Source organism: Brachionichthys hirsutus, unplaced genomic scaffold (assembly GCF_040956055.1).
Source record: "Brachionichthys hirsutus isolate HB-005 unplaced genomic scaffold, CSIRO-AGI_Bhir_v1 contig_254, whole genome shotgun sequence".
NCBI classification, from domain to species: Eukaryota; Metazoa; Chordata; class Actinopteri; order Lophiiformes; family Brachionichthyidae; genus Brachionichthys; species Brachionichthys hirsutus.
In genome coordinates, this window is record NW_027180393.1 from 31,178 (window position 1) to 51,862 (window position 20,685).

The 20,685-nt window shown below is 45.9% G+C and overlaps 2 protein-coding genes across 2 annotated transcripts; one reads left to right on the forward strand and one right to left on the reverse strand.

Moving 5' to 3' along the window:
* The first annotated feature begins 1,733 nt into the window (after positions 1 to 1,733).
* On the forward strand, positions 1,734 to 6,720 carry LOC137914542 (acidic leucine-rich nuclear phosphoprotein 32 family member B-like). Its single transcript, XM_068758083.1, has 7 exons — positions 1,734 to 2,255; positions 4,413 to 4,562; positions 4,649 to 4,771; positions 5,025 to 5,253; positions 5,447 to 5,562; positions 5,650 to 5,704; positions 5,814 to 6,720. The coding sequence occupies exons 1-7, from the start codon at positions 2,202 to 2,204 to the stop codon at positions 5,894 to 5,896; spliced, it is 810 nt and encodes a 269-aa protein (XP_068614184.1). The 5' UTR covers positions 1,734 to 2,201; the 3' UTR covers positions 5,897 to 6,720.
* A 1,897-nt stretch (positions 6,721 to 8,617) lies between these two features.
* Positions 8,618 to 13,385, reverse strand: LOC137914541 (coronin-2B-like). The gene is made up of 11 exons (XM_068758082.1): positions 13,185 to 13,385; positions 12,468 to 12,584; positions 12,239 to 12,388; positions 11,523 to 11,702; positions 11,261 to 11,377; positions 10,694 to 10,798; positions 10,518 to 10,614; positions 9,612 to 9,724; positions 9,438 to 9,528; positions 8,988 to 9,250; positions 8,618 to 8,755 (listed from the first exon to the last, which is right to left on the reverse strand). The coding sequence occupies exons 1-11, from the start codon at positions 13,383 to 13,385 to the stop codon at positions 8,618 to 8,620; spliced, it is 1,572 nt and encodes a 523-aa protein (XP_068614183.1).
* Between the last annotated feature and the right edge of the window lie 7,300 nt (positions 13,386 to 20,685).

Below are 20,685 nucleotides of genomic sequence, written 5' to 3' on the forward strand. Positions count from 1 at the left end.
TGCTTAAGATACAAAAAAAAAAAGGCACAGTATCACAAATGAATGAGTATTTCATTCAACCCATAGTTTAGATTTATGAAAAGTCATGAAGGCAAAAATTAAAGAAGAAATATTGAAAAGCCGACCTTGGTCCTCATTTGGATTTTTATATTCCACCTCTTGTTCCTCCTCTTGCAGCAGCTCCTCCATTCTGAGTGCTGCTATGAATGAATTCAGCTCATTGACGGCGGGCCGGCACAGAAAAGACGAGGGAATAACATCTGACTGCTTTCTAATTCCCACCCCTAAGTGAATTATCAGGTTAACCATTACCACAGTGCTGGAGTTTGGGCTTATCATACTTGTAAAGCTGGACAAGTTGGTACAGCAGCGAGAGGGAGAACAAACCCGCCCTCCCAAAAAAAAAGAATGGTGTTGGTGGTCACAAAATAGTCAGTGTTAATCTAAATGTTGAATATGAAAGACATTTTCCAAACATCTTCATGATATTTCTGCATAATAAATACAAAAAAACAGATTTTTTTCTAATATTTTTTTTTCTAATGTGTCATAACATACTTAACATGGTGAAAAGCTGTTAAATGAAATAAGAAATCCTGTCTCGGAGCTGGGACATACCCGTCTTATCTCACAGACGGAGAGCTGCTAGGCACGGGGTGTGTTCTCAATCTTCTCACAGCACATTGAGTTATAGTTATTCCTGCGTTTCAGCTACTCGGGGAGAGAAGCTGGCCGGCAGAGCAAATGTTTATATTTCATTCCTGTCTGTACCGATGCAGCTTCTAGCGATTAGCACCATTTCTAAGCTGAGAGTGGGAATTTCAACTCAATTATTGTCAAATAAAAAAACACCGTCTTTCAAAGCCATTAAAATGACAAGATTTATAATCTCACTGGACAAAGCACACAGTACCAATATTCTATTGTTAGATTTGAGATCACACACAGTCTCAATAAAGGAAAGCTGGTTTAAAGCGTGCAGGCTGCACATGTAAGTGGCAAAAATCAAAAACCAAGAATGGGTGTATTAATATAAATTCAAGTTTGACAGCTATAAACAGAAAATGTCGTTACTCACACACCCTTCCCTTGGAACAGTGAAACTGAAGCCTGAGGAATGGCCATGGCAGATAATTCAGTGCCATCTGCTGGTGAGTGTAATAATTATTAATATTGAATAGCCAGCATATAACATGCACAAAATCCAGACTATTTGGATAGTCTGACCTGGACACAGATCTTTAGCTACATCCTGGACCCTCAGTTGAATTTGTTCACCTTTTAATCATACTGCATAAACACTAATCTTAATTTTAGAAAGATTTTTTAAAAAAAAAGCTAATTTATATTAGAATTCATAAAAAACAAGTTCCTTTCAATAGAAGTCTCGAGCCTCAGGAAGCCGAGGGGGATGGGGTCGGAGGGGAGCGATCTACTCCCCACATGCATGTACAACGCTCTCTTCACTGAAAATCAAACACACCCCTCCTTTTTCTCAGTGTCCAAAATGGCCAAAAGAAACCAGCATTCAGAAACCAGAAGCACAAGATTTTTTTTCCAACCATAACTCAGTTTATTGTTCAAAATTGTCATGAACATGTGATCATTCGTAATTAACGGGGCATAAAATATACATAAATTAATTAGTAATGCGTTTGCTTCGGAGGGAAACAGGTTTGAGTGAAATTTCTTAAACATACAAACTAAACAAATCAAACATGGGTTTGCTTTTCAGTCTAAAACTTTATTGGGCAGAACAACCTCAACAACATGACTATCATCAACTAGCTTAAAGCTAAACTGGTAAAACCACACAGAAATATTCTGATTCATTTAACACCAGTGTTTTTTTTTTCTTTTTACACACAAAAAGGCTTTTGTCTTCTAATATAGTACAGTATTTTCCTTGCAGAAATACATTTCACCACAGCACTGTTTTGGGCCCAGCCAGCGTCATGACTGCAATGCCTTTGTGGGGGGGGGCGATGGGCGTTTCTGAACGTAGATGGCGCTGTTGAGCATCCATTTGGTTTCAGTCCCGTTTCCCCTCTATGGTTTCTCCTCGCTCCGACTAACTTAGCGTTTGGCTCAGTTCATCATACACAGTCCTATTATTCTCCCTCCATTAAGGGCATCTCTGCCTTTGGACGGAAGATTCCACCAAAACCGGAGAGAGAAAAGTTTAACTTTCATAGGACAAGATGGATATGGAAAAGAGGATCCACTTGGAGCTCAGAAACAGGGCACCGTCTACTGTGAGTCGTGCTTTTTAAAAAACCAACCCTTAGTTTTCAGGGTAGCCATGCTAGCCAGCCTGCTACTTTTTTTTATTTTTTTTTGGGCTTTGCGAGTGACCTATATGGCGAACCTGATGGGCTTTAGATTGTGTTTATCTTTTAGAATAGGGCGGAAAACAAAAGCATGGGCATCAAAACGCGAAACGCTTTTATACAATCGTTACTTTGAACGGCATTATCGCGGCGCTTTCACCGCCTCGCAGCCTGCCTCGGTCACACTCTGCCCTTACTGTAGCACAAATAGTGAACTTCTTTTCTTTCTTTTTCTTACGCCGATATATTAAGAAACGTTCTCCCATCGTCTTTGCATTAAGAGTGTTAATATTTTATATAGAGCCTGGGAGCCATGTTTGCTGCTAGCGTAACTGCTAAAGGGAAAATGGGGCGCTTTTATGCGCTGAAATCACATTTACAACTCTTAAAGTCGTTCGTACCGGAGCGATGTTTCGCTGGCGTGTTGTTAGACGTGCCAGCCGCCGAACACGACCGGTGGATTTAAATCTGGCATCGAGCATGTTCTCATACGGAATGATCAGATTCAGCAGCGACAAAAAAAAAAAAAAAAAAAAAAGTCACTTGATACACGAGTCATTCACAGCCTTTATCGATACTCGAAATATTTTCACAAAACGACTTTCGAATCGAGCTCGGATGTTTAAAACTGTTGCGATTTGGAAGTTTTAGGTTGGGGGGGGGGGGGGGGGGTGCAGCAGATAAATTCTTAAAATAGCTTACACATGTGTATAAATGCGACGCTGCAGATTTCGATCGTTGCATAAAACTGTCCAAACATTGAATACTTATTCAAAAACAATTCCGGGTTAGCCATTCAACAGCAGCCCCCCCCCCCCCCCAACTTCGTACATTTGTTCCCGCCATATTGCCATATCGCCCCGAAAGACAGCAAATATATCGATATGTAACTTCATAACAAACAAAAAGACAGCTGTTTTTTGTCGGCCATTGCTATTAAAGCTTCGCTCGGCGTGCGCTAAACAAACGGATGCATTATTGGCCCAGCTCTGAGCGACCCATCCCGCTTGAATGACACCGAGCGCCACGCTTGATGCGTGGGCAGCCAAAAACTCGACCGTCGGCGTTTCCCCCTCTCGTCTCATGCAAGAAATAAAACCACTTAACCATCTTGAAATCAACTTAGACAACGTCTTATCAACAAATATTAGTTTTTCTAGACGGCAGTCTTTGCTTTTTAAGTGTTCAGAGAGCCGTATCTCAGGAACTGCGTCTCAGGAATCGCCATGTTGTCATTCTGTCGTCTTTGAAGCTCTGGGAGAAAGGAACCGTCTCCATCTTTGTTTCGCACTAAATTTCCGTCCGCCCTGAAAACGACGCGTATCTTGTGTCAAAACTGGCAACGTCGGTCGTTCGCTTCGACGATAAAGAATATTCCACTTCCACAATTTAAAGCTGGTTGTACAAAATAGAAAAGAAAATAGTTACTAAGGCTGCGTTCGGAATCCCTTCCGCTGCTGTTTGGCTAATGGCGGCCGGGCGGACGGACCTCTCGCGCTGCTCCCTCGACTGCGGGGCAGCGTTTAAAAAGGGGGGCAATGGCTACTAGCCCGTAGCAAGCTAGCTCGGGGAAAATCATTGCGTTTGTCATTAGTGACTGGATTAGCAGGCCTCGGGAAGATGCTACTTCGCTTCGTTTCTTCTCGGTAATCCGAGCCCGTGGCCGCCGTGCTTTGACAATAGACGCACGCAGGAGTAGAGCGTGTTTCAAGGCGGAGGCAGCGTTTCCTTTACGCCGCTTTACGCGTGAAATCGTGCCCTTCGTCGTTCGATAATAACTTTCGTCCATGCTTTTGTGCCACAGTTGCGCAACCAGTGTTTCACCGACTCGAGCTAACTCCGCCTTCAGACCTGTTTCCCCCAATGTTTTAGAGAAAATACAAAATTCCTTTCTGTATATAAAGTCAATTTTCGTTTTTGCTAAACTACTTTTTTTATTATATATTTTACCAGTTGGTTTGTTTTAGAAAATGAAGCTGAATAAATTTCCATTATTATACACGTGGCTTGTTTTAAACTCAGTTGTGTCCCAGTACTGTGATTTTTATTTTATTTTTATATATATACTTTTCTATGTTTCAGGTACGAGAGCTTATCCTTGACAATTGTCGAGGAACTAATGGTAAAGTGGAAGGGCTCACGGATGATTTTGTCAACCTGGAGTCTCTCAGTTTGATAAACGTTGGCTTGTTGTCAGTCTCCAACCTGCCCAGACTAGAAAAACTCAAAAAGGTACGAATAAATAAAGTCCTTTCACATGTTTACATAAATACCGAATGCGAGTTTTAAGTTAAACATTTCCTCTTTCTGCCTTTCAGCTGTCGCTGAGCGACAACAGAATCAGTGGCGGCCTCGATGTTTTAGCAAAGAAACTACCAAACCTCACGCATTTAAATCTGAGCGGCAACAAATTGAAAGAAATCAGTACATTGGAACCGTTGGTATGCTTTTTCTGCACCACATTTAAATGTTTTTTTTTTCTGTTTTACATGAACGTACATAAAATATTGTTTTAAAAATTGTTAATGTAAATGTGAAAAACACAAAAAGCCTCTATTCTCAGTGTCCTTATCCACCCAGACTCAAAGCACTGTTCCTAACAGGAAGTGTCACCCGACTCGTAGACACACATTGGCACGTCGTACCCCCCCCCCCCCTCTCCTCACAGCACTTGTGTCTGCCTCTGTTCGACAGAAAGAGTTGGACATTTTGAAGAGCTTGGACCTTTTCAACTGTGAAGTGACCAACCAGGACGACTACAGAGAGAGCGTGTTCAAGCTGCTGCCCCAGCTCACCTGCCTCGATGGCTGCGACGTGGAGAACAGGGACGCCTCCGAGTCCGACGGCGACGTGGAGAACAGGGACGCCTCCGAGTCCGACGGAGAGGTGGACGGCGAATGCGCAGACGATTTCGAAGACGAGGGTGAGATCGCGGTGCCGTCCTTCAGGCAGCGATAGTCGCCGCCAAATCGAGAAAAGATTTATCCTCACTGGGGGCCACCTGTCTAGAGCTTTTATTTCCACCGAGGTTTAATTTGACGTTCTTGTATTTTGGAACGTGTTCTTCTATTGCTGGAATAAGATTTGTGCTCAGGGTTCACCGCTATGCATTGCAGAGGAGGAAGATGACTTTGATGAGGAAGAGGATGGCGAGGAGGATGACGATGAAGAGGAGGCAGAAGGAGAAGAGGATGTAGAGGAAGAGGATGACGAGGTCAGCGGAGAAGACGAGGTAACGAAGGCCTTTCGGGACTTCTCCGGCCCGGTCGAGTTGAGATGCTTTGTTCCTATCGTAACGTCGCTACTTCTGTAAATCAAGGAGGAAGACCTTGGCCAGGATGAAGAAGATGAGGATGAGGATGAAGAAGACGAAGGTACATAGCATTTTGGCAGCTGAATGAATCGATCCGGTTAAAGAAGCGCATAAATATTTCTGCTCACATAATGGAATGTGTGATTTATTCTTTGCCCCCCCCCCCCCAGAAGCAGAAACTCTCAAAGGCCAGAAAAGAAAGCGAGAGCCAGAAGATGAGGATGATGACGACGATGACGATGAAGATGATTAAAGAGCAAAACTAAAAAACGACCTACCGAGTTACCCCCACCAGAACCAGAACTTCCTTTCCTCAACAACTTGCACCACCTTTGTAATCAACCCCTCCAGCTCTACGCTCTTTTTATCGGGGCAAGACTGTACTGGGTGGGTGGGGCCAAGTGGAGCTGCCCCCGCCCCAACCGAGAGCCATAGCATCACCTCACCCCCCCCTCCCCCCCAGCTCCACGGTTCTCAGGCAGCCCACCACTCAGCATTCCAGTTTCACTGTCAATCCCTCTCCATGTATTCCCGTGTCAGGACGTTGGGACTGCTTTCTTGGGGGTTTTTTTTGGGGGGGGGGGGGGGGGGGGGGTCTGTGCTTTTAACTCTTTCAATGCCATCGACATCTAAGCTAAGCCCAAACATTCACTGCCAGCCCCGACATTGAATTCTGGCTCTCTTCAACGGCCAGTAACTCCAGAATGAAAAGTGGTAGGAACGCAGTTCCTTTCCTGATGAAAGAAGAGGCTTTAATCTTTCCTTTGGCAGTTTCAGTGTTTGCATAGTCAGAGTACAAAATATTCTGAGGGGCTTGAGAAATAGGGCACTCGGCATATAGCATGAGCTGAAAATGGATGGCACTGAAAGAGTTAATATTTTGAATTTTTGTTGACTTTATTTCTTATTTTCTGTTCCTTTGTCCCCCCACACAATAAAATTATTGCTATAGCAGCTGTGCAACCGGTGAGCCGTGGTTTTTAGTGTGGCCGTCTGTCACACAAACCGAGGTTGTAGCTACATTTTTACTTCCTGTATGACAAAAAAAAAACCTTTGTAAATAAAACATTAACATTTTGTGTGTGTGTTTTTTTTCCGATCCCGTCTTGCTGTTCTGTTATCCAAATATCTGCACTGCTAAACAGCAGGTAGCAAAAGCATCAAAGTATACATTTAGATTTCCTAGATGAAAAACAATTTCAACATGGAAAAAGTGGATTTACCGCTGGAAGACCTTTTTGGAAGTTGAGATAAAATGCAACGTTCACTTGTGTCCAGTAAATCCAGTCCAAGATAGTTAAAAGAATTCCGAATTATTTTTAAAGAGGACATATTCCATTATATTATTCCCATTTCCTGAAGTTGAATGAACGTTTTTTTTGTCAGAGGTTAAAAAAAGTTCTAAGAGGAACCATTTCAGTTTTGATATACAGTAATATATTTAACTTAAAGATGTGACAGCCAACGCATTGAACAGCAGGAAACGTGAGTTTCAGATGAAGCCAACAAGAAGCCTTTCATGAAATGGCTTTATTCAATCCGACCACATCGACCGGTAGACGCTACAGTAGACGCTGCGGCCACGTTATTGCTCCGGCGAAACATTACAGACGTGCACGTTTGAACATTTAATTCTCTTTCCCTGAAGATTTTGCATTGGCCACATTCGTTACAGGGACAAGTATTTATGCAGAAATGGCTTCACCCTTACCGTTAGTAATTCAAATACACATTGAAGTGAAATTATCCTCTGCACTGATTGACAGAAGGATGTAAAGCATTTGATGATGCAGCTGGCGGTGCACTTATTGTCCATTACGACAATTCAATTCAATCATTCGTCGGCAGACTGAAGGTCTAGCGAACGAAGCTGACGGACTCAAAGTTGGAACAGAAGTCTGTGAATTTGGCGGGATGGGGTGAAACTCTGAAATGCTGCATCTCTGAAACGAGAGCACGATGAAACGAGTTTGGAATGGCGCCGTGTCAGAGAAAAGCAGAAAGCAATATCAACGCGTTAGAACTTTGACAAGTGGCCTTGAATTATAAGATTCAAAATATTGATTATGTAGACTAATATCTGCAAGTGGTTCTGGGATATTGAGGATTTAAAAAAAATAAAAATAAAACTGCAATGTGGCTAAAACCATTCAGAAGTTCCCTGAGGGAGATCCTGTCATTGTATAGGACAAATTTTACCAACTGCCTGGTTTGAATGTAAAACCGGGTTCCTGTCAAAGCTGAATCAAGCCCTTTTAAAAACATCGCTTGCTGAATCGGCAATAACTAAAATGGTAAATTCAAGTTCTTAACAAAGTCGTATTTAACTAACTGTATTTCGTCCAAATAAATACAAAACTTAAAAAAAATCCAATCTGCTACATGGCATCCGGTTGCTGAATCGGCTCGACAGTGATTTCGACAAGTTTCCATTCATTCAAAAACCAGCGCGGCTCAAAGGGAAGGGGGGCGAGAAGACAGCAGGAATCATCGTATGGTCATCCATTAAGTTCATTCTGGAGAAAACGTACAGTAAAAAATCACAGACATCGCCACTAGTTGAAATTTCGAGCATTGAAAATAATAAAATCAAATGTCTGTGCCTATCCTGCAGCATCGTTCAAACGACAAGTTAGACACAAAAAACCTTTAAAGGTGATAGATAAAAAAAAATAAAGCTAAAAATTACAATAAACTTGCATAGCCGTGAAGCGTACAAAAGAAGCATGTGAAGTTCAACAGGTGCAAAAGAGTTTTCAAAGACGTTACAGCCGGAAGAGGCTCCGTGTTCCAGTGAACGTGCATGAACAAAGACGCCGTGGCCCCCGTGTGAACGGTAGAAAGTAAAAGGCAGAGGTTCGAATCTCCTCTGTGCAGCGAGTCTGACGGCTCGATGAAGGATGCGAGGTGAGTCGGGGGGGGGGGGCGGGGCTTGAACAGTAAAGCGTCCGCACGAGGAGGTGAAGGCGACGCCTTACAGTGAGCTCTGAGACGGGGAGTTTTTGATGTTCTTGATCTCCAGCTCCAGCTGCTTGATGCAAACGTCCCTCTGGTTGAGGAGCTCCCTCAACCGTCGGATTTCATCCTGCTGCTTGAGGAACGTCATGCGCAGCTGTAGGCCACACACACACACACACACGCACGCACAAACACACACACACACGAGATAGAAGACGCGTGCTGTTAAAGGTCCAGTTTGAGTTGCTTTTTTTTTATTAATAATACTGAATTCAATCAAATTGATCATCAAGTCTTTTTCTAGGTTGTAAATAACGGGATATTTAAAAGGCAATGATAAAGTACACTGGAATAAAAGGATGCACACAGCGACAATCATTGAGTACCTCATTCTCGGTTTTTGGGGGGGAGCAAAGTGTCAGGTCTTCTCCGTTGCTGATGGGCGTCCAGCTCTTGTCGTCTGCGGCGAGGCTGCCGTCCCCCTTGCCGTCTTTGGTTCCCAGTTGGTTCTGGAAGTATCCCAGCTGTAGCGAACCCGGCCTGCTATGAGATCTGCGAGTGTCCAGTGGGCTCCCCAGCCCCTTACTCACATCCGAGTAAGGGGACTCGGCAACTTGACTTCCAGGCTTCAGAGAAATTAGCACCGGCCCTGGAAGACGGGGACGAGACGTTCAAATCCGGCTCATTGTGAGATTAGCTACAAGTCGAACATTAAACTCGAACTCAACATTAACGCCACTCAGAAAGAGCTGCGCATAAAAGCAATCGTCTCACGACATTATACATACAACATACAAATACATACAATGCACAAATACATGCACATTAATTCTGACCTTTATCGATGCCACTGAGCCACTCCTCCGCAGTCAGAGCAGGCCTGTTCCCAGCCGTCATCGGATAGATGTCTTCCTGGTACGAGTCCGACTGGAAACACACGCAGCGCACGTTCAGACAGATGCATGCACATCTGCACACGGCAAATCACACGCTGCAAAGTGATCCCTCACCCGGCGGGGAACGATCATGGACAGAGGCTCAACCAGACTCTTGATTGTCACCAGTTTGTAGAACCTGAACACCTCGCAGGAACTCACATCCACACCCCTCTTTGGCATCGCACCTGAGGAAGGACACACAGATGAGGGTTTTTTTTTCTTCTGCTTTTTCTACCCCCCCCCCCCCCCCCGGGAGGATCATCGGTTTTATCCTGCTGAGAGATCAGGTGACCCGGAGAATGTAAGCAGGAGGTAAAGCGTGACGGCAAACACAATGACAGATAAAACACATTATGGTTTGCATTTTAAATGACTTTAACAAATGCAAATAAAATTCATGTTTATATCATAATGGGGAACTAAAAAGGTGACATCGCAGGGATGCAAGATGCAGATCTGGAGCAGATGTTCAGGAAAACGAGCTGTAAATTCTCATTTTGAAACTTTTAATCTGAATTAAAATTTAAATAGTTTTATTCTTACAACACCAAGTTTCATTTTGATTGAAGTCTAGCAGTGTACTACATAGAGCTACCTACAGGTGGAACAGTGTGTGTGTGTGTGTGTGGGGGGGGGGGGGTCATAGCTCAGCTGCATCTAAAGACAAAAAAGCGCTTCTGCCGTTCAGTTTGTGTCAACTTCAAATTAGCCAAGACAGCACAACAAAATCTTTGTCTTCAGTTCAGAATCCAAAGCGCATGTCATTCTGCAGGCTCTGGACTCTTGCTGCAAGTCGCGTCACACGGGCCACGCCTTATTCAAATATCGCAGGCTTGCTTGCACAGCAGCTTTGCTTACAGGTGCAAGACAACAAGCACAGGCCGAAGGCAGAGTTTCTGTAGAGTAAGCATCATTATCTTTACACATTCAAATAGGGGCAAACACACTGCATGCACGCTGCATGCACGCTGATCTTACCCAGTCCTTTCTGAGGTAGGTTGGAGCGGTACTCAGTCAGGTAGTGGATATATGGCTTTTCCGAGCTGATCTCGTAGTACCTGATATTTCCGTCACCCTGACGGAGACAGGAGAATACTTTCGTTGGAGCATTTTCTATATGGATGCGTGGACCGGTTACCATTTTAGAGACGCACCTTCCCGGCGATGTAAAGCATGTGTGTGTCAGGGTCGTAGAAAGGAAACAGCAATCCGGACGACCCGTCGAGGTTCTCTTGTAACAAAGGCACAGACATGTCATCCTGCAAACACACATCAGGATTAACAAGCGGGGGGGGGGGGCCTTCAGGCAATCTGAACTGTCATCCGGCCTTATTTTAACTGAAGCAGGTTGAACCTGCCCACCAATCTGGCCACTAGATGGTAGAACTGAGTGTGAGAGCAGGGTTAGGCACACTGACTGATTTTGTATCGTTGAAGGAATTCCCTTTCAGATGTAGGAAATTGTAACAAGCATTTATCCAGCACGTGACAAAATTCATCAAAACTCTTAAGCTTTTTACTTCCTGGCTTTTGAAGTGCAGCCATCCCTGAATGAATTTAGGCTCAGGTGTCATCACATGATCCCAAAGGTGTCACGTTTCAGCCACCTGATGCCAAGCGATCGTATGCGTCACCATGTAAGAGAATCCCAAACCTTCCCGGATGAATTTAAAGCGCTCCGTCACGGCCCGCTTCTCTCGCCGTTCTTCCTCTGCTCTCACCTGATCCCACAAAAGCAACTGCCGGTCGTTGCACCGCGACACGCCCGTTGTGAGGAGCATCTTCAAGTTACCCAGGAACAGAACCTTGCTGGTTTTGTGCATCTTGCAGCTGCCGTCCTGCACAAAGCGCACGACACGGTAAATATTTGGATGGTGAATCCGCTGACAAGGAAAACTTAGATTCAATGTTCCTTATGCTCCCATGCAAGCTTGTGTAGGCCCCAGAGGTCGGTAGAGTTCGGCTCAGGCGAGCAAACGTTACCTGCAGTAGGTTTCCTGAGCGCGGCTCCATCAGCCGGACCTTCCTGTCCTTGCAGGCGGTGGCGAGGAGGCTGCCGTCTGTGTTGAAAGACATGGAGATGACAACGTCCGGGTGGTGGCTGATCGTCCGCACCGGGTTCTTGATCACCTGCTCCGGACAGTCCAGGTTCCAGATCATCACCTGCAAACAAATATCACACGAATTATTATCAATGAGTCAATCCCATCTATTTCGGATGGCTCCTGGACGCATGCCCTGGGGAGTTGTTACGGGCATGACCCGCCCGGGAGGAGGCCTCGGGGGGGGGGGGGGGGTCGCTCATTGCGATCGTTTCTTTGAAAACAGGCGACCGAGCCGGTTCTCCAGGCAGTTAAATCATCTCCCCGGCTGCTACTGTTCCGAGCATCGTCGGAATTCAAAGAGTTCCCCGCGTGGGCAAAGCGGGGGGGGGGGATTTATTTCCACGGACCTCAGAGCGCTATGCTTTGTAGAGAAAGAAAATACAATGTAGGAAGGAACAAGAACAGATATTTTAAAGAGACCTCTGCCTTTAAATCTGTCAAATAATGAGGAATTTGAATGATTCCAATTCTGTTTTTGATTTATTATAAATAACTTAGCTGCAGTAAACGGGCTACTAGTGTTAGAATGTTTAATTATGTTACTGTTGCCTCCCTCCTTGTAAAGAAACAAGTCAGTCTGTGTGTTTGTGTCACCTGGTAGTCGTATCCCGCACTGAAGAGGACGTTGTTAGCAGTCGGGTGCCACTCAATGAGGCCCACTCTGCGGCTGTGGCCCTGGAGCTCCTTCCACGCTGCCGTCAGGTTCTTCTGCAAGCCACGGGGAGGAATCTCCCACACCTTCACCTGCAGACACGCAAACAGAGGTCACATGTAGCTTCATGCAGCGACAACAATGATGAGTCAGCACTTGTCGTGTACGAACCGTGGCGTCCTCAGAGCAGGAGGCGATGCAGTAGTCGTTGAAGGGGTTCCACTTGATGTCCAACACGTTGCCTCTGTGGCCCGATACTCTGGGATGGTGAGGGTCCACTTTCCCCGTCTGATAGCAACAAAAAAAAAAAGAAGAAGAGTTATATTATTCCTTGGCTCATATGCCAATTTAAATCCAGAGGGGGAGGAGGAAGGGAGAGGCGTTCCAACTTGATGGATCGCTCCGGAGGGGAGACGTACAGAGAGGGATTACAAATCTAAACAGCACTGGGATTATTGATGAGAACACTCATTTCTGATAACAGCATCTGATGTGATAATATGCATCAATAATGTCTGCAAGTGTTGAGTAATTCCATCGAAGATGAGATCAGTCGGGGAGATAAGAGAATACAGAGGGGAGAAAAATACTGCATGCAGTGTTCAAGGCTGTGGTGAATAACCTGGAGGAGGTTTCCTGATTGAGGGATTATTTTGGCTCCAATGCTGCAATCTATTTATAATCTGAGGGCACGGCTGTCTTTTCCCAGGTGTGCTGTGTGCGCACACCTGGGAAAAGAGCAAAGACCGGAGCAAAGACAAACCCTGCAATCCTAACAAGGACAACATCAATATGTTCTCTGCAACCAGACCGAGAGGACCCTTGAACCGATCCGCATTCTGAGGCAAACGTGGACCGCGCTTAAAAAATGGCGATGGAGTTACTCACGTGACGGATGGGCAGGACCAGGAAGGCCCCTCCCCCGGCGCACTCGGTGATGACTGCCAGGAACTGTGGGTTGACGGCGCAGAAGTTGTTGTCCTGGACGCTGCGCGTGATTGGCACGCCATCGAAGCAGCTCTCCTTGGGCGCTGCCTTCCCAAAGACGTGGCGGAACTTGGAGCTGCGGTACTGAGGACGCCATGTCATCTGAGAGAGGACAGAGGGACAAGGTCAACCAAGCAGAGTCCTTACTCTTACAGTGATGGGAAGGGGTTCATACCGGTACTGGTGTGGTGCCCCGCATGGTCTTAAATTAGGTTCCTTTACTTATCAATTATTTTAAGCAGTTCTCTGCTCTTCATCTTTAAATTATTGTATTTTAGGTCAACACATTATGGTTATCGTTTGATTAGGACCTCTTATTTAGAACCTTCGAAGCATCCCCACAGATTAGACAATCACAAAAATAAATTCATTTAACAAATTAGGAATTATGTTATCTCCTCAAATCCATGTTGAACGGAAACAAACTGTACCAAAAAAGGTAGAAAATAACCAGATCCCATTCAGGAAAGAAAACTAAAATATTTAATTTGAAAAGTAATTTTACATTCGTGAAAAAATGACATCAAAACGGTGAAATCAAACAAAACGGTGAAATCTTTGACGGAGCTTTAAGAATAAGATGTCATAATCAGGCGTTTACTGTTAATTCCTGTTTCTTATATCATTTATTTGTATTGTAGTGAACCAAATACTCATACTTTTACTAATTATTGAGCCAAATAATATTGGCCCCCCTGACGCAATAATAAAAGAGTAAATAAACGCAGCAGAAACCTGCTATGCTTCCCGTGTCCAGAGTCCCTTTTAAGGCACTTCACGTATGCTCGTCGATGCAAATGTCATTAAATCAAAAGATAAGTGGCTTTTGTCAGCAGTGATGAGGCCGAGCCAGCCAGCATGTCTGCTCTGCCGCTGGGCCCGTCCGTTGCACGGCCATTACTTATGAATTAGAGGCGGAGGAGGCTGATGGAAAATATGTCAATGCAACAAATGCACCTGAACAGCAACTTCCAGCACAGACAGACAGAGAGACGTCGCAAAGAAGTGAAGAGGTAATGAAAATGGGTATAAACAAAACAAGATGCACAAACCCTTGAAATCTTTACAGTCAATAATATTCTCCTGGTTAATGCGGACCGTTTGCTGGCCTTTTGAGATGATGGCTAATGTGTCAAAATTAATTTAGACACATCCCATCCTGTCAGTCACAGACAAGCACAAGCACGGATCTCGCCTCTCCGTGACTCCTTTTATTCTTCCACCTCTCACATTCTGCCCGGAGGCAATGACAAAAAGCCTCACGCTGTCACCCTGGAATGTTTTCCCTCCTCATCTGAGCGCATCCCGACGGCTGATCCAGCAGTGTCAACCCAACCTGATAGCGTCTGAATTAGAAATGGAATCGTTTCCTGCATGCCCACACCTTTCCACAGAGCTTTGTGCAGAGCAACCAAATCCAATATTTAAAAAAGGCAACCTCCTCGACAACAAGCAAGACTGAGACCGGTCTTGTACTTTTCACCACATATTTGAGAGCATTTTTTTTTCCCCCCAGTTCAAAAGGCCTTGAATGCAATGCCGAGTCAGCGGCTGCACATGCACGTAGATACCGGAGCACACGGGTCGATTTAGTCTGTTCGAGTGCTGCCGAGGCCAGAAGGAGAGGCTTCCCGGGCAGGAAGCTGAGACATCGCGTCACATCTGAGGCAGGTTGTGATCGGAGGCGGCGGCTTTGTTGCAGCTGTGTCTGACAGCAGGTACACACAGCAGGCTGCGTTGGCGGAGAGGATGAAGACGAACACACGATTCTGGCTATTTTTAAACCAGTTACTGATTAAAAAGACAGCCAGGCAATGCTTACCGACAGGCACAGAAACAGGCCTCTCTCGACAGGCTTCATGTCTGGTGCAAGTAAAAAAAATAAAAAGATAAAAGGTCTTTTTATGTCAGATGGAAATTTATTTTAGTCTGTGACAAGTGAGTCACGGCGGCAGCCACGAAACGAGGGTGAAAAGAGTTGTTAAAAACTACAGTGAGAGACAAGTAGTAAGAAGATATTCTGCACCCCAGGTTTGCTCAGCCTGAGTTCCTGTGTGGGTCCGTACCTGCATTTCCCCCTAATCCTCGCCTGCAGGCTGTCTCATAAGCATCTCATAACTCATAAAAGGGAACACCAGCTGCCACTCCTCTCCTTGGCTCGCCAAGGCTCAGCGCTGGACGAGTGGAAGTTCAAAGTTTACTTACGGCCGTCGAGGTATCAGTTAAAGCAGCACTGGGATCTAAAGCAGTGAGCCTTGCTCAAGGGCACCTCGGCAGTGCTCTGAGGGTAAAACCAGCCCCTCTCCAGCCTCTAGCACACGTAAATTTTGTCTGGGCTGGGACTTGAACCGACGGGCTCCGGATTTCTCCTTCTGCATCTGAGGGACGCCATGTTTAGTAAACGCTCCAGGTGAAACTCAAGACGAGGGATGGCACAGGTGGGATCGCATGCCATGGCGGCATGAATCAAGCACATGTATGCAGCCGTCACGTGTGTCTCTGGGCCGGCGAGACACACACACTGCACACAGTTTAGTTTGTCTGCTCTCACACAGAGATGATGGCGTACAAGCCGACGTCTCATCAGAGGATGAGACAGGCGGCGAGCAGACCGGGAGCGTTTACCTGGCGGCTCCTTCAGATTTGTGCTTGCAAGCAGGGTTAACGTTATGCTTGAGATATTTGAAAAGCAAACAGGGGCTATGGAATGGTGTGACTTGCATATGTGTGTGTGTGTGTGTGTGTAATGTACAGATTACGTGCATTCACACGCTCACAAACAACACATGTCGGTTTCTGCTCATTGCTTCAGTCTAACAATCGGGTTCCGTTTGTTCTGCAGCGCTCAGACCTTCGGATTTATTGACGAGGCCGTTCCAGCGAGACAAAAGCTGAATGAATGATTAACATATACAGGAGTCTGGAGGCAAGGGCGTGGACGACACCTTTATTGCACATGAAAACACGGTGATGTCACAGCTACGGCAATTATGGAGGCCAAAGCTTAAGCCCAGAAGGCGGGTGTGAACTGGGATGCATGTTTACACCAGTTTGGGTACTCATTTTCTTTATTTCCTCCTTCAGATAAGTTTCTACGTGGTCCAGGGGCTGCGTTGCTTCACGGTGATAAAGCGCACGAATGGCAGCGCTTTAAGGGTTAACGCCACAATAAATAAGACATCTCCGGTTAGAGATGATTTCACTTAACCGGGAACGATGTTTGATTTGGTTATTACAAACATCAATAGGAGAATTAATTAAAAAGGAGAACAAGCTGCAACATGCATGGGAGCCGTTTCTTTTCTCTCTTTTTTTTTTTTTTTTTAAATAGTGCAGATTCAGGCAAGGCAAAAACAATGTTTGATTCATCTTGTTGAAGCCTGTCTCATGCACATGCACACCAATTTTAATTCCCCAGGGGGAACAGTGCACTATAACACACAATGAGGGAGGGAGAGTGAGCGAGAAAGAGAGATTTGAGGACGAGACAAAGATCAATAAAGAGGACATTAAAAGAAAAAAACTAAAATCACAGAACACAAGAGAAGTAGTGTGGAATTGAGGGTGATAGAAATCAGCAGCACTCACCCTGTCGAGTGTGTTGTCAGCGGCACAAGGGGGAGCGGTGGGTCCTCAAGCCACAGGAGGGTTTTTAGGTCTGACTGGCACGAAATAAACCCCCCCCCAAAGACAACCCCTTTTTTGCTTTACCTGACACATCCACAAACACCACACGCACACACCGCCCGGCCGAGTCCTACGCCAGACTCTCCTTCTCTGCTGTCAGAGGAGATGGTGGGTGTGTGCGCCGCGTGAAGTCAAAAAGCATGTGTGAACAAGCAGGAGGAGAGCGCAGGAGCGTACGGCTGCCTGAGAGGGAGGAGACTACAAGGAGCAAGGGGGGGTGCAGCAGGTAACCTGTGAGCTATGCCCCCCCCCCCCCCTTTCTTCACGCCACGCTTGCTCAGTCAGGAGAAGATGCTGCTCCTCAAGAATGTTGGTACATGTCGTAACAGAAATGCAAAAGAAAAGAAACACTCGAGCTGATAAAGGAAATATGGATTTGGAATAAGTATATTTATAATATTTTGCCGTGTGTGAAGGTTTGACTTGTAATGCGATCATGCATGTGTGTCCCTGTCAAAACCATGTGTCCTCTCTAAAAGTTCATTCTGAGCACTCAGGTGTAAAACAAGCAGAGAGAGGAGAGCTACGGTCATACGGTTTAAACTGACCGGCAGCAGTTTTCACTCCAAGTCAAACTGAGGGATTATGTAATCCCACATGAGCACTAAAAGCTCCGAGAGGCCAACAGGTCGATGAGAGACCCGAGTGAAAAGGCTGGCTACTGAAAACTAGCCTTCACAGAGTCAAACGAGGGGGGTGGGGGGGGCAATCAATCGTTGGTATTGCACAAATGTACGTGACGGCACGGCTGGAAGCATTCAGATCATGATCACCATTTATTAACCTGCAATGTTCAGAGTCAAGTTCAGAGCACGCCTTGGGTTTTAACCAACGCGTTTCCTTTCAAGTTTATTGGTTTACTAATCCCAGAACACAAGTAATAAATCAATAAATAAACAGCGTCATTCTATCCTCGGTGTCATTTATAAGTCTTGGTTATTCAATGTAAAAAAAAAAAAAAAGACTTTGTTAGAAATTGAAATATATAACTTGAAACTTGAAACTGGACAAAAAAGCTAAAATAAAATGTGTGAGTGAAACAGGAAAATCTTTCAACTTGGAATGACTGAGGATGCACCAGATAAAAAATGAATCACAAATACTCGTGTAGAATAAGTCAACACTCCTGATAAAGCGGCTGCCAACACGTCGTCCCCAAAGTCCAACGGTCACACGGCGTCTCTCAGATAACAAACGTGGGGGGGGGGGGGGGGTGATTGGATCATCAAATGCAGGACGCGCTGCAGTATTCTGGCGCCGCCGATATTCACTCTTTACACTCATAAATGTGACACTTACATGTAAATCCATAAAGCAGAACAGACCTGGTGCCTCAAGTGTGTGTGTGTGTGTGAGAGACCTGGGGGTATTTAATAATAAGGACAAAAGGCGTCATGCCCTGAGGCCAAAGTCTTTGACGCTGCAGAGACGAAACGGCCTTCCCGTCTTTCTTAGTCACTCCTGATCAGCCGTCTGACTGTTTTGACGGCGTCACACACCTGGTTTTAGCGCCGGGGAATCGGGTTGGGGTCTAAAAAGGTGCTTCTGCGAGGTTTAGGGACTTTCATTCTGGCCTTTAAACGAGTCCGGTGTTTGTTGAACGAGCAAATAGTTTGATCCCACTCAAGTATGGACTGAGCCGCACAGGTGCTCGAATGAGTCATCGGGAGCCGCTCGGGTCCAGCGTGCACGGAGGAACTCTACTGCGATAAAATGGGAAGCAATTCCCATTTCCCAGCCGATCACAACATTTTTCACCAAGAAAATCTAAAAGAAATGCATCTCAAAAAGTTTTATTGAGTCAGTCTATTGATCTTCTGCAGCTATGAACTAATGCAAATGTCATGCGCAGACGGACGCCGTCTTCCAGCAGCGTTCCTGAGGAATATTTCCTCATGGGAAACTCCAGCCTCTGTCATATTCCTGGGTTTAACAGCCACCGTCTCTGAAGCTCACCGGAGATTTTCTGTGGGACTCGAGTCACAGACTGTTACTAAACTTCGGTGGACTTTGAGGACCGTTTGGGATTCATTGTCCTTTTGGAATGTCCAGTGATGCCCAGACTTCCAGCTTCCTCAAAAAGGGTCCAGATGCGTTCTTCTAGCATTTCTAGGTGCTTGATGGAATCCATCTTAACCTCTATCCATAGCAAGTTTGATGTGCCAAAGATGTAAAGCAACTCCAGGGAATCTCGGAATCTGGTCGTGGACCTTGTGTAGATTCAGGTCTCCACACCAGAGACTTCCTTGGATGTAATCCCGATCATAGACTTCATCCATGTCCGTGTTCTCGCTGCACAGCTACAACCACACAACCACGTTTCAACAACTCAGAAGGCGAAGGCGCGGCCGAGACGCACTGCGTGCCTTTTAATCTCACGTCTAAACACGTGGAGCGTTTGCAGATTTCTCTCCTGAGATCATTCACAGCAGGATTGTTGCAACTTCAGGGATAGTAGCGCAAAGACATTCAGGTCAGAGGCGGCGACCTTTGGGATCCGTTCAAGCCGATCGCAGACGGAACGCCGATCGGGATCAGCAGACGGGAGGAGACGACGGTGAGCAAGATGAGCTATCGTCCCTTTAAAACCGTCACCGATGCTTTTAGGTTGCAAACAAGCAGCTATATCGAATCGCTCGGGTGGCGGCGTGCACCGACTACGTGCCCGTGCCCGCGCACCGCATTCTTTCATGTGTGATTCACGCCAATATCTCCATTAACACAGCTGCTTGGAACACTTGGAACGCAACGGACTTCCTAGGACGAATCGCACGCAAGTTGAAACTTGTTACACGTGGACTCGTGCACACACACGGCTACGATCACTAATGCACGCACACACACACACACACACACACACACAAGCGGCGGGCAGTCTGGACAAAAAACAAACATCTGCGGCATTTGATGAGCTGGAAAGCTAATCAATTCCTTTATTGGCTGACGGTAAATCGGGTCCAGCCTCTGCACGCCGGATGAAGGCTCCGTTACACAGTGATTACATTAGAGAGAGGACGACGGGGCAAGTCAGCCTCGCGTGCCATTAGCACTGGGAAGTATTTCAAGAAGCCCGGATCGTCTGATGGAGATAAAACGCCATAGAAGTCGCCCTAAAGTTGTCTGATCCTTCCCTAGTTACTGAGAGACCAACATTTCTATCCATGAACTGATCTATTAAAACGGCGTCACCGAGCCTCAGCAGCCGAGGCCTCCATCCCTCCATGGCAACCGTCGTCGAGGCGAGTTTCACTTTCTGTGCCTCAAGGGGATTATAGCTGGTCTTTATATAGGCTCAGCCTCAGCGCTGCAGAGAACGGCTGGCAATCGGGCCGAGGGAAGCCACTACTAAAGAGATCAGCCATATTAGCAGTGCATTAGGGGGGGGGGGGGTACGACATGGTGACACACAGGATGGGGCAGCTCTGTCGGGCTCAAGTTCATTAACTAATCGTGATTAGTGTCACTCGCCTCGTCGAGCAGCAGCCAGTCGTTTGCTCTGACAGCATTTTTCATGAAGTACAACCATTAGAGTTACTTTAGGGGCCTGGAATCAATATGGTGAACTCACACACGCACACACACACACACACACACACACACCAGTGTAAGAGCCCATCTAGTGCTCTTCATGAATAATGAATCAGACGCCGCTGATCCATCTGGCTCACGGTGAGGACCCCCCCCCCCCCCCCCAATATTCCAGAGCACCACTCTG

What these genes read in the sequence shown, in the direction of transcription:
- LOC137914542 (XM_068758083.1), top strand. Translation starts at nt 2,202, where the DNA reads ATGGATATGGAAAAGAGGATCCACTTGGAGCTCAGAAACAGGGCACCG. An exon ending in GAAACAGGGCACCGTCTACT is followed by an intron (nt 2,256 to 4,412) that starts GTGAGTCGTGCT and finishes TCTATGTTTCAG; the next exon opens with GTACGAGAGCTTATCCTTGA. An exon ending in GACTAGAAAAACTCAAAAAG is followed by an intron (nt 4,563 to 4,648) that starts GTACGAATAAAT and finishes TCTGCCTTTCAG; the next exon opens with CTGTCGCTGAGCGACAACAG.
- LOC137914541 (XM_068758082.1), bottom strand. Translation starts at nt 13,385, where the DNA reads ATGACATGGCGTCCTCAGTACCGCAGCTCCAAGTTCCGCCACGTCTTT. An exon ending in TGGTCCTGCCCATCCGTCAC is followed by an intron (nt 12,585 to 13,184) that starts GTGAGTAACTCC and finishes TGTTGCTATCAG; the next exon opens with ACGGGGAAAGTGGACCCTCA. An exon ending in CCTACCTCAGAAAGGACTGG is followed by an intron (nt 9,725 to 10,517) that starts GTAAGATCAGCG and finishes GTCCTTCCTCAG; the next exon opens with GTGCGATGCCAAAGAGGGGT.